The sequence below is a fragment of the Ambystoma mexicanum genome, chromosome 8 (genome assembly GCF_040938575.1).
Source record: "Ambystoma mexicanum isolate Mex_15411 chromosome 8, UKY_AmexF1_1, whole genome shotgun sequence".
NCBI lineage: Eukaryota > Metazoa > Chordata > Amphibia > Caudata > Ambystomatidae > Ambystoma > Ambystoma mexicanum.
In genome coordinates this window covers 580,321,749-580,334,838 of record NC_090929.1, presented here as the reverse complement: position 1 = coordinate 580,334,838, position 13,090 = coordinate 580,321,749, and the positions used below count along the sequence as shown (strand labels likewise).

The 13,090-nt window shown below is 43.0% G+C and overlaps 1 protein-coding gene across 6 annotated transcripts in view; it reads right to left on the bottom strand.

Moving 5' to 3' along the window:
• KCNAB2 (potassium voltage-gated channel subfamily A regulatory beta subunit 2) overlaps positions 1-13,090 on the bottom strand; it is a 1,347,681-nt gene that overhangs the window by 720,771 nt on the left and 613,820 nt on the right. Inside the window, exon 2 of one of the 6 annotated variants that reach the window (XM_069610269.1) lies at positions 9,495-9,736. The exons of the other annotated variants lie outside the window; for them this stretch is intronic. Within the exon in view, the coding sequence (XP_069466370.1) occupies positions 9,495-9,736 (242 nt within the window). The remainder of the gene's footprint in view (positions 1-9,494; positions 9,737-13,090) is intronic. 6 annotated transcript variants of the gene reach the window in all.

Sequence of the window (13,090 nt, the reverse complement as noted above, 5' to 3'; positions counted from 1 at the left end):
TATGAAGCTCAATGTGCAATTTGGTGCCATTTTAGTAGCACTACTTTTAGAATTTGCAAAGCGAAACTGGTTGCAGAGGCACTTTCCAGGAAAGCCACTTGGGCACTTACAACTTGTATCTCTACCATCTTACTGTGGAGAAAGGATGGGCCCGTCCCGCAAAGTCCTACACTCCGCTCAAAACGAGATTTTGCATTTAAAAGGTTAGAAGGACTTTCTGCTCTTCAGCCTCTATCATTCTAGGGCAGGCTCTGGCTAGACCCTGATATCTTATTCAAGAATTATCATCAACTAAAGACAGCATAGGCCTTGCCCAGTGCCAACAGACAGTCATTAAAGCCATTTGGATGGAGGGAGGAGTCATTACCACGGGATGATGAACCGCCCCCCAAGTTATGACGCGTAGAGGAAATGAGGACCATATGTTGGGAAAGAGTAATTCTTTTCATTATTATTTATTTTTGTTCATAGCATGTTATTTACTCCTCCCAAGGTCTCTGCGGCTATTAGCACATATTTCGAATAACCAAAAGGGTTTTGTGTGGTAGTGCTCATGGATGAACGTTATTTGCAAAGTTGAGTTAGAGAGAAAACATGTTAGTGGATTAAAGGTTGTGTGAAGTATTGTAAACTTGATTGAATTGGAACAGTGTTTTTAATGAGCATACAGCTGTAATGTAAAAGTGGAGATGTTCTGTATAATTAAAAGAAAACATTTTTCCATGTTTTAGGTTTCACTTGGTGGTGTTAAAGTAGATGTTGCATGTCACGTTTGAGGTTGCACTGAAAATTGATCCTCCTACAGAAGGGGTCTCTTGTATTCCAAGGACGAGACAGGCCTGGTTTCCTTAAGTGTTCGCTCTGGGCTCTGCTACACAGTTTGCAGGGCATTACCAACAGGTGTTCTCGTGTTTCCATCCAAGGGGCAGGTAGTTGTGCATTCACGTTTTATTTTTGTGCATCTTTGCCACGGAAATGCTTTCTGTTGTTTAATTGTCTGATTCTGAATACAATATTTGGAAGAAAGTCAATAGAAGTAGTTATTGAATGCATTCAGAGCATTCTGATTGGATGAGATGAGGTCAACAGTGCCCATCTTTTGCTAATTCGAAATACACATATTCAACTGGGAAACATTGATTTGAATAGCATGTAGAATAATTCAGACAAAATGTTGCAGAGGATATCTGAATTATGAAGGGTACACAGTAGGAATACAGAATAGCTTGTGTATTAAACATTGCTAGATGTACACATGAGAGCACTCTGCATGTAAACACCGGTAAGATAAGGATATTGGGCCTGACTAGTCAGATGCTCTAGGACTATTTGTTAGATTTGGAAGTCCTTAAATTCCACTGGTCAGAGAAGCCTCTTATTGAGTCACACTGCTTCTGTGGCAGGCTAGCCTCGGGACTCCCAATTATATCTTTATTTGTATATTATTCAAAACGCTATCGATGTAATGCTTAAAGCCACTTGTGTCAACATACTCTGCTTGACATAAAAGAGTGTTGGCCTACCTAACTCTCGTTTGCGTTATGTCCTTATTCTCAACAGGAATTGAATTGCAACATACTGGACAACTGTTTTTTTTGTAGGCAAGGGCTAGGCCTTTTCCAGATATTGCCATAATGGTACTATCTGGCCATAAAATGGCAACAGCTAGGAAAGGGTGTGATTTCGTGGGCATATGGTAGCAGTGCCTGTGCCCACCTAATACTAATACGTATAGACAATCCAACACTGTTGGCTTTGTCATTGCTCGTTTTTAACATGACTTCAGTGCAAGGAAGTGATTTAAACCACGTGTCGTAAGGCATACTTGGTTAAGACATTTGTATTATACGAGTACCACATTTACAACTGCAAATAAACCCTTCACTCTCATTAGACTGCTTCGAAATAACACTGTCATTCCAAAAAAAACATGCTGATGCTGCATTATACAGCTCTTAAATTTCAAAAACTGCAGGTTTTGATTCCATTAACTACAATAAATAAAAATAAAATATTAAGACATTGCAATGCATATCCATTTGAAATCTGAAAGGAGTCGCCATGTTTCTGTAGGTCAGCGAAACGGAGAGAAAGGACTAGCAATTCATAGTAGCACATTACTATACAACTTTCAGTTAGCCCAGAAAAGTCAATCACATATGGGAGATGTTATAAGCATTCAAATGTGCATAAAAAAGGCATTGAATACATGTCCCATATAAATTTCAATGTAGCAATTTAGAGCTAAAAAAATGGGTAAGTGGAACCGCTTCGAGAACTGTAGTTTTACAACCGTGGTATTCTATTTTATGCAGAGCCCCCCTTTCAGTAAAAGTATTGTTGCCGCCCCCGCCCCCAATAGCATATCTGCTTGTATTCCCTATTAAAAGCAGTCACTGTACTCCCATTTTGAGGAGCCTCCCGCGCGCCCCAGACATCCCTGGGGCCTTCCTATGGACGCCAGCCCCACAGTTTGAACACCACTGTTTTACAATGAATTCTTGACAGCAAAGTGTTGAAATCCTTAGTAATAGCAGGCTTGCTTGCTACGGGCTTGCATTATTCGGAGCACGATTAGGGGCGTTTAATCCGCTGGTGCTACTGCCAATTGAAATTTCACTTCTATGTTTTCTTAATTAGCTTTTGTACTGTGCAAATCACCACTGCAGTGGTCTTAAAAAGCCGAAACCTTGTCCGTATGGGCGAACTGTGACCTCACCCAGGGTGTCTGGTTTATGGGGAAAAGAGAAAAGGGGAGAAGATAAAATGGAAATGGGAAAGAGGGAGAAAGTAAGAGTAACAAAATTGGTTACAACAAAAAAGGAAAGTTAACAAAGGTTGAGTGATCATGATTGCTGAGATTCCATTAGCCCTTCACTCTGAGATGTATTTATGGGTTTAGTCCAAAAACGGTCACGCAAAGAACCAGAAAATGTCCATATTGAACTGTTTATATCATTTAATAGTGCAATATGTTGTTGGTATTACATAAAAACTAGTTATGGACGTGTGATGGCCTTGAGATGTGCTCAAGTGTTTCTGTGAGTTGTGGGGGCTTCAAAAGCAGGTGTTGCTATACTTCAAAGCATTTTTAGCATTATGCCCTTCCACTGATGCATTAGCATCAGGGTTTTTTTCTAAATTGGGGGCGGGGAGGGAAGCCCTCCGCGCCCTCCCACCACACCCGTTTTTGCTCTAACCCTTGCCTTTTCACTATACCCCATACAACTTTTTTTTTAAATCCATTTTGCTGGTTCCCTCAAAAACGAGCAAACAGATGTCCATCTGCCCTTTTTTTTCTTTTTACAAACCGGGAGAGCGCGCAGAGGTGTTTATGGGGGGGGAGCCTCAAATGCCTACAGGCTAGGATGCAATGGCCATGGCTGTGCTATGTAAGTGGATAGTAGAGGTTTAGTGTTCTGTTGTCCGATGCCTTTTGGAAGGGTTTTTCAATTACGGTGTGCAAGTGGCTTAGTTGGCATGCATACAGTGTGCTTGAGGGAAAGAGGTTGAGAATGCTAGTGCAGTGAGTTTAGTGAAGGGCTGGTAGGCAGCTTGGAGCATGATCTATTGTGGTCATGGCTACATATCAATAGAGGTGCCTTCCGTATAAGGTTGAGGCGGTGCCCTGAGGCACCATGATGTTAGCTGGCCTCCCCGGCAGTGGATAGGTCCCAGTCCAGTTGTCCTGGGACCGCCACATGGGGGTCCTATAGGGGATCCCCAAGATGCTGAATGCCCACAATGTGAGGTTTCAGGCATTCTCCCATCTGGATCTGTGGACTTCTTTGGGTGTGTGAACCCACACAAAAAGGAAAAAGCAGGTTAAAAAAACCTCCTAAATCCAATCCCAAACACCAATTGCGTCAGATGCAATACAAAAAACAACATAGGTAGGCAAGCAGCTCTCCCTATCCCTATCGCTATCAAAGCCAAATCTGACAGAGAAAGGGCCTTGACCCGGTCAAGGGCGAATGGGATCCCTCCCAAGCTGGGATAGGCGGCCTACCAGGGCGTATGTCAGAGCAGTCCTACCCCAAAGATGGGATGTGGGAGGGCCACGGTCCCTGAAACCCCCACTAAATGTGCCTTCAATGCGAGAACTGGTGCAACTTTCAACCATCCAGTGCCATGCACCCTCGATCCTGGCCTGAGTTCTTTTGACTTTCTTTCAGGACTTCCAAGATAAGCATGCACAGCCATACCGAGTGAGCCCAGACGACCGCGAGAGAGAGCCCATGAGCCCGACAATTGGGCCTATTACCAGTGGGAAGCATTACTCATCCCACAGCAGAGATTAAGCCTAACGCTGACCTGACATCCAGTGTGGAATAACAAAGACTACTCGGATGGGTGCACACTAAAAGGGCGGTGGAGAAAGGAGCGGTCTATGCAGCTTTGCACTGCAATGGCCGAACCCCGACGGAAAAGACAGCATTAGATTGGGTCCCATAGTCAGATGGAACACCAAATGGGGCCAGGAGGAAAGATTAAAGGCAGGAATACAGGGGTATAAAAGATCTGTGGGATCCACGAAGACTCCGGGTGTTCTGGGGAGGTGAGGAGATGCCGAGGTGGATCAAGAGACCAGGAGGAGGACAGAAGGTGAAGGAGTGCTGAAGAGTCTGTAGAGGTGTTGGATAGGAGTGCAGGCAACGTATTGTGTGTGAGAGAATGATACCCATTAGGAAGAGTGAATCTCTGATTGTGAGAGTATATGTGAGTGAGTGGTGCTGCAATGGGAATCAAGAAATGGAAGAGATGTATGTGATGAGTCTAAAGGGTGAAGGAGAGCATAGAGAGTGAGTGTTAGTGAGAGATGGGTTTTGTAGAGTGAGAGAGAGAAAAAGGTGACTGCTAGAGAGGGAGAAGCAGGCATTAGAGGGGAGGTTTGGAGGTCTGAGAGAGTGGAAGGTGGAGGGGCAAGTGGTAGAGATAGGAGGTAGATGAGTGTGAAAAGTTTCGGGGAGAAGTGTGAGGAAAGAGTAGGAAAGAAGAGAGTAGAGACAGCGGGGGAGTGGTAGGTAAGAGGAGAAGGTGTGAGGGTACAGGTGAGAAGGTCGGAGGGAATATATGGTGGGAGAGTAAGAGGGGAAGATGAGAGAAGGATTAGGAAGAGAAAAGGGAGCAAAGAGTACGGTGGCATAAGATCAGGTAAAGAAGTGGAAGGGAGAGAAAAGATTGGAAAGTCTGTGAGGGAATACAGGCACCACATGAAAAATTAAGACCATAATTCTGGGGACACTAGAGTAGCGGTAGCCTCACAAGTTCCCAAATCTTGTAGCAGCATTTACTGCTTAGGTTCCACTGGTTTCCTGACAGATTTCTGCCAGGAAAGAGTGATGCCAACTAGACTCTTTTGGTGCTTGTGCCGTTTAGATTCAGTCTTTTTTCTTACACCTGCGAATACCAGTGGTAATCAAAAGGGATTCATGTAAATGTCATCCGTCATATTCATGGCCAACAACATTTACGATTGTTTCTGTGAACGGGCATAAAAACAGAGTGGAAACCCGGGATTGCCAAGCTGTCAGTGCATGAATTACATACATTCACAGAAACCATCAAAACAACATAGAGGGAACCAAGAATATATATGTGTTCATTGTCCCAATCCACTGCATGCTTTTTATGGGTCATGGCAATACCACCTCCCAAGTGTGCTTGGTTACAGGCCTCACATCAGCTGGTGAAAGACTGCTGAAATTAGGCTTCCAAGGAACTTCACCAAGCAATAAACGGTCCATCATGAGGAGTCTTGGTGAGAGGGATCCAAGGCTAACCGGACCGTAGTCTGAGAAGCCCTTCCCCGATCTTTAGGATGGTTGTCTGGGAATAAAACGTCACCAAGTCACTCATTGGATTGCTTGGTGATGGATTTGGGCTTCCACACTGAAAAATGTAAAGAAAAGCAAAAGGTCAAAAACACACTTACAGAGGAGGCGCTCGGGCCTAATGAATTTAAGATACAAAGAAGAGGGAGCGCTTCAAAGAACTAAAACTGAATAGAGCAGAATCGTTGCCGGAAGCAGTGCGTAACAGCCTAGCTGATGACCAGGAGCAAAGTCTGGAAAATGCTAGAAGAAGTGGAGGCAGAGGACAGATGGAAAGCAGTGTAACATTCTACAAGCTACACAAAGGACAGCCACCTGTGAGCATTTCCTAGAAATTGCATCAGTGTTATTATTAATTGCAGCATTTGTTAGAAAAATATGATTGCAACAGAGGTCATAAAATTATGATAAGAGTTGGTAGATGGCACGATAGGTGAGCTGGTTCCGTAAATGGTTGCAGCCACAGGTACATCGAAACGCATACTGGCCGATTCTCACACCAAGAGAATCAAAATTGGAGAAATTGATGAAAGAAGGTATTGCAATTGGAAGCTCAGTATATGTATATGTTTTATTTACAGTGAGGCATACAAAGGTGGACATCCTAGAACACGTCCACATTCAAGTAGTACTCGTGCGGCACTTGCCTGACCAAAGCTATGGAATTTCAGACGACTTGAGACATTGCAACTGACCCAGCTCTATCGGAAAACGAAGCAGCAGTTTTCTAGGAAAGCAGCATTGGGAACACGATACCATTCAATGAAACCGACGTGTATTCATTAGCATCTATCACGAGCAGTACCATTAGCTTTCTAAACAGCACTCATCCAGAGAAACAGCACAAAGTGTCCCTTAACAACAACAATCAAAAGCAGATCCTCCATCTCTACTTAAATACTTCTGCGAGAAAGACAGCCTTAATTACAACTGCCACAAGTTATGCTAAGTGCTCATTAACACTCATTATCTAACGTTGATTTTTTTTGGCAGAAACGGAGATAAAATATAGCTATAATGTACCCTCTTCTAAATCGCAAATCAAATCCTTTTCAGAAGGCACAAAAATTATTGTGTTGTCCCACAGAGGTAGAGAAATGTCAGACTTCCTGAAAGAGGGAAAGCAGAATCAATGAGGGATTTCTTCAATTGACACACCGTGCTTGATTTAGCTCAATACGGCCACTGAATCACCAGAAAGTAGAAGAAAGTGGACGAAATCAAAATGGCCCTGTGCCTCAATAGCTCGGGTCTCCTATAAGAACAAGTCCCTCTGTTTATTCTGTACTTCTCTCATGAGGCATTATGAGAGGCTTGGGTATACGTGTTTTTCTGCAAATGTGAGAAATTTATTTTACAAATTGACAACAACGACATACGTGTAAAAATATACAACTGCAAGAAGGTTTGTTTCTAGCAGGGCCTGTTTTTTTTTTAGTATGGGCTATTAGGTGGCGATTAAGCGCCACGTATATGCTGAAACTATTGCATTGGAGTACAGGTCTGGGGGAGATGTGAGAAGGGACCCACAGCTTATGGGTGTTGTTTATTTACCCTACACATTGACGGCTCTTGACCATGCTAATCCCTATAGCCATTACCACCAAACTATCTGCCCCCCCCCACCCACACACCCTAAACACATCCTTATGGGATCTCTTTGAGCAAGAATAAAGAGCAGAAATAACAAACCTGCTAGTGTTATTTTTAAGCAGTCAGCAGAGAGTAAATGGCTTAACTTTAGCTGTAAGCGGCTAGTGGTAATACAAATGTCTTAACTAAGCATGCCGCCAGCTACTTGACATAACATGCACTGAAATCCTGTTAAACAAGAAATGACAATGCCAACAGTTTTAGCATGACGTATTAGATAAGCATATGTCAGGTACTGACATCATAAGCCCAGGCAATCGCTCCATTTTCCAGCTGTTGCAATCTTATGTACAGCATTATATCGGTGCCTAGCAAATGATTATCGCATGCCTACTCAAAAACCCAAACTGTTGCCTTTGCCAGTGCTCGTTTACTGTTACTTTTGAGATCTCATTCGGTCACTGGCAAGAACGAAGGCTGCACCCAGATGTCAGCAGCCCAGTGCACATTTTGAGTTAGCACCTCTGAGTTTCCGGATCAGCGTAGGAAGTGGTGAGTAGTGCTTCTTTGAACTGAATTGGAAGGGTGCAAGCAAGAAACCTGTGACATGAAGCAGACACAATGGACCACAAAGTTGGCAAAGGACAAGCATCTGTGGGTCAGGAAGTTTCAATGGAAATCCTAGTGTCAGTGGAATGGGCCTGGCATGGCAGATGTTCCCAAATTCTCATTGTCCAATAAGGATGATGAAGGGAGTCATTCTTCCGGAAGGTCTACTTTATCTCTAGTTTAGTTTCAAGTTCAAGTAGGGTTTTTGACACAGGTTGGAGGAATATTGAGTTACATGAAAATTCAGACCGAACCCGTAGTATTTTAGTTGAGGCAGGGAAACCCCTGTTAGAGATGGGGAAAGTTAGGTTTTCTCTTATTTTCCTGATTAGTAAAAGTCTAAAGTCAATCACCATGCCACCTGTGTGTCAAGTCTACTCCTTCTGCATCCTTAAAATGCAAAGGCACAAATGAAGCGGCTATTGCAAAATATGCATTTATAAAGTTTTATATTTGCAATGCACGTCGTGATGGCATTACTAGTGCTTCAAGGCACCTACAATGTGGTGCCTTGAGAGAAGGTCCAAATTAAAATGAGAATGCTGGAATCAACCCAAATCATTAGCGCAAGGAGGGAACCCGGAGCTGTTTAAATGTGGGCTAGAAGTGAACTGTCAGGAAACATAACATGCTTAATGCAGCTTGCGTTTTTGTCCTATTCATTGCAATCTAGTAACTGCTGCATACCGTATACCGCAGTTGTCCAATTCGAGGGCCGGAATCCTTGGATTTTCACGATATTCATGAGAAAAAGTGTGCATGCATTTAGAATCATTGTATGCAAATTTAACTCATGAATATTATAAATATGGGTTTCCAGAAAATCCAACATGTTTCTGGCCTTCGAGGCATGGAGTTGGACAACCCTGATGTATACCATTTGCTTTAGCAAATTTAAGTAATACAATAAACATTCACTTTCATAAATGAAAAAAGTTACAGATTGTCACCACCTCCAAGTTCTTAGCTTACGTCATTTCTTTTGACAAGGTAACAAAAGCACACCAGCTCTTTAACTATAGCCTCATTATTTAACGTGAGATTTACTTTCACCAAAAACATAATTTCATCAGAACAATACATAGCTGAAAATACTGACTATTCCATGCAATAAACAACTATAAAGTTTCTATCAACAGGCCATATTGGTGAGCACACAATAACATTCTAGTTTTCAATTTGTACATGCACTCTAGCAAGCTCTCTTAAAGGAACTGCCACTGGTTTATAGGAAACAATCCCATAAGGATTTTATGTTTTTACCTACGCTTCCAACTGGAAGGAGATATTTAACAAGTGCATGCATTAGACCCTCCCCACCTCCCACATGCCTCAAAACAGAACTGCAGCATCTCTTTAGCACCCCCTTTTAATTGTTCTGGTATGCCCTTTGGTCGAGATCCTTCTTACAGAGAAAATCGAACTTCAAATGTAGGTAGAAGAAGAAGTCTGGCTTACCTATATTTCATTCCAGTCTTGCGGGCCGTGCAGTCGTCCAGAGATAGCCCGTGCATTCTGAGGAACTCCTCCATGTTTTTGGTATGGGCGGCAACCTTAACCTCCCGCAGGCGCTGAAGTTCCACCACGTCAGTCTGGCGGATTTGGTTAAGCCCCCAATCGGAGTGGTATCTACTCACTACGCTTCTCAAGCTCTCGCTGTACGACACGGTAGACAGCATTTTGCTATCTGTTTTGGGTATCTGTGAAGTGTCCAGATGCAGGGTTTTAGAAGACGAGGGTGGCTTCTTCTTCGATGGGCCCCTATACTCGCTGCTCTGGGTGACAAACATGGTTACCGGTTTCCCCCAAACTGACAAACTCAGCTGGCAGCGCTGCCAGAAACAGGACTAATTAACAGCACTGCCTAGACCAGCATTGTCCGGGCCAACAGGCCAACATGTACACATTCATGTCTCGGTAATGAGATCCTACCTTGGTAAATGAAGACAAGCCTCGAAGTTGGCCAGGACAATAACAGGCGAACCCGATCGCTCGTAACACTGATACCCAAGTAAACTGCAGTCACTTAAGAAGCAAATCAAAAGGACTTTAAACCATCTTCATGCAGAACCATCCCCTTAAGAGGATGGAACAAAAACCAAACCGTGGCTGATGTAAATGGAGAGCATGCAAATGAAAGTGAGTTCTCGGCCAACAGGTTTGGCTAAACATGCTCCAAAGAAAAACATCAAGCACACAAACAAGGAACATGGCACTCAGCCTTGATACCCAGCACCACAGTATAACGTATCAAAGAATATTTGAGAAGCACTAGAAACAATATTTTTTGAAATCATACATGAATGGAGTCACTTAGTCCGAGATGAGTGGCACTTAATGTGGTAAGTGAAATTAAGTTAAGTCAATTAATGTATGTGTGAGTTGACAAAATGTTGTTTACAGTGGTTGACAAATAGTCCAATAAAATGGCTTAATCACTTCCTCGTGCTTTTGTGCTTAATTAAAAAATATGCATATAGCCCCGTGGTCATTTGGTGAGTGACTGAGTAAATGGGGGAGGAAAGAGAGGGAGGCAGATGAGGGAATTAGACCTAGCAAGGAGGTACGTTTCTTTAAAGCGCCTCTTCGAAAACATACTGCTTCTAAGCACTTATCTTCCAAGTTGTTATGGACTTTTTCGGCAGCCAAGAAGTTGTCAAGAAAAGGTGAATACAATGAACGTGGTCATATTATATTAAAAACAATGCCTTGTACATCTCTGGCAAATGCTCGGGATAGACGTAGTCTCCCACAGGATTTCAACTGCTGCCCATACAGTGAACCTTTGATCGCCAGATCTCAAAAGAAAGGTCTCAAACACTCGCCACTTAAATATTTGTGGACCCGATTGCAACGTTTGAATGTTAGTTTTCTCAGTGGCAGGATGTTAGCAAATAAAACACTCATTAATTGTGGACCAAGAACAGGTGATTGGTTCATACTGGGCCTTCCAGCGTTTAATGGTCATACTCTTTGAAGGCCCCCCATAAAGAGGACCATATTAACCGAACCGGCCATTAAATATACCCCAGCAGTCATTCAACCATGTTCCTTGTGGGGGGAAAAGGATATGTTCAGTCTGATCATTGCCAATAGAGCAACACCTTTTCTCTCAAAAGACCTGCTTATTCGTTTTTACAATGTGCTTTATAAGCTACACATTTTAAATGCACATGTGATTCATTAAAACCTAGTTAGTATAGATAGCTATGAAAGGAAACATGCCCAATCAAGTTTAAATTTATCTCTACATAACTTTCTGCCAACCAATAAATACCATGATCTATTAATCCCATTAGCCAGAATTTATTTTTAGCAAACCGTAATCCACGATTAGAATGCTTTTTGAAGGACCTCTTACACAATGGGCTGAGGCTGCAATTATCACACACCACGTACCAAACTATGCTTTCATGCTGGGACCTATCTTAAGGTGGTGACTTCATATGCGTTATGAGTATATAAACAAACAAGGCAGCTCAGCGAGATAAGCGCTTGCTTCACCTTTGCATTCATTTTACAGGAAACCGGTTTGAATCCCGGCAGAGCTGGCTTAGACTATCATCCCTACAAGGACGATACATTTGGTGCTATTAACTTAGATATATAGATTTCGTTAAGATATTAGTAAATTCTGATAAATATATATATATATATTAGACTTGATATGAATTTTTATTTTGCGAGAGGCGTCTTGGTGCTATGGAAAAAGTACAAGACATTGGCGTTGATTGACAGCAGAGAAGATAAAAAGAATAGCCAACAGTTCATGAACATAATTTAAAAAAACATGGTGTAAAATAAAAGTCCCACCAAACAGTAAAGAATATCCATACCCCGTAGACTATGAAGAGAACTCCCCAGGGTGCATGTGCTTATTCAGATACCGCTTCTGCCATGCGTAAGAATCGAACAAGTCTAGCTTATGAAGCAACAGCAGTGCAGAAAATTGGCAGCTGCAGAGACTCCCCAAATCAGCTGATTGGCGGTAGCAATGCTGTCTACTCCGGAAGATGTGGTGTAAATGCAGCAAAATAGCAAGTACACTTTGGCTAAGGGTTAGGAGGATCAGAACGAAGCGCTGGGGCTCAAGATGAACCAGGCTTCATAAGTACCAAGCCAATATAGTCTCTCTCTTAGCAGTGTTCGAAAAGATGATAAACGAGCTCCTTTATGCGTCTCCAACACTACTTAAGAGTGTCTTAATAATGTATCCACATGCTGAAAAAATACAACCATTCAAAGAGGAAAGCCAAGTGTTCCATCCATCCTTCTTCCATGTTAAATATACTCTTGTTTTGTCATCTAAACAAACATCATTCTTTCAGAGACATGCGTCCAATAGATCTGTTAAATTTGGGCGGAACCCAATTGGTAGTTGTGGAGGAGGCCGAGTTGGTCGATTTTGGCCAGTAATTGATTGGCTACGGCCTTTTCGATGAGTATCCCAATGAAAGGGAGGCACCTGATGGGTTTGTAGTTTGCTAGGTCGTCAGGATTCAGTGAGAGCCTTCTCAAGAGGGGACGAATCAGCCCTGTTTTTAGAGAGTCTGGGAAGGAGTCTTCTATGGTAGGGGCATTGAGGATATTAAGGAGTGTGTGGAGGGCACCGCCGTGGAGATGTTTGATGATGAAGGCTGGGATGAGATTGTCTGAATAGGCTGTAGTTACAGGGATGCGAGAGTGTCAGAGAGGTCCTTAATGGCGAGAGGGGTGAAGTCTGATCACGGGGGGGCTTCCCAGTGCCGGGTGGCTCCTTGGAGGTCTTTGCTGAGTCGATAAAGTCCCTGATTTTGGCAATTATGTAGAGGAAGAAGCGGTTCATGCGAAGCCGGGACCGCCGGCTCAAATCCATAAGCCTAGAGGCTGCCTTGCTGATATGACAGTGAATTTCCGCCTTTTCTCCAAAATGAACATGTTATTATACATGCATTATATGTGCGGTTTTATGGGTGGAGAATGGATTTAGCCGCTCCGTTTGTATATAAGGATGACGCATGCCAAGTAGGGGGTGGGGGGCAGAGCAGTAAGCAGCACTCCCATGCACTGAAGTG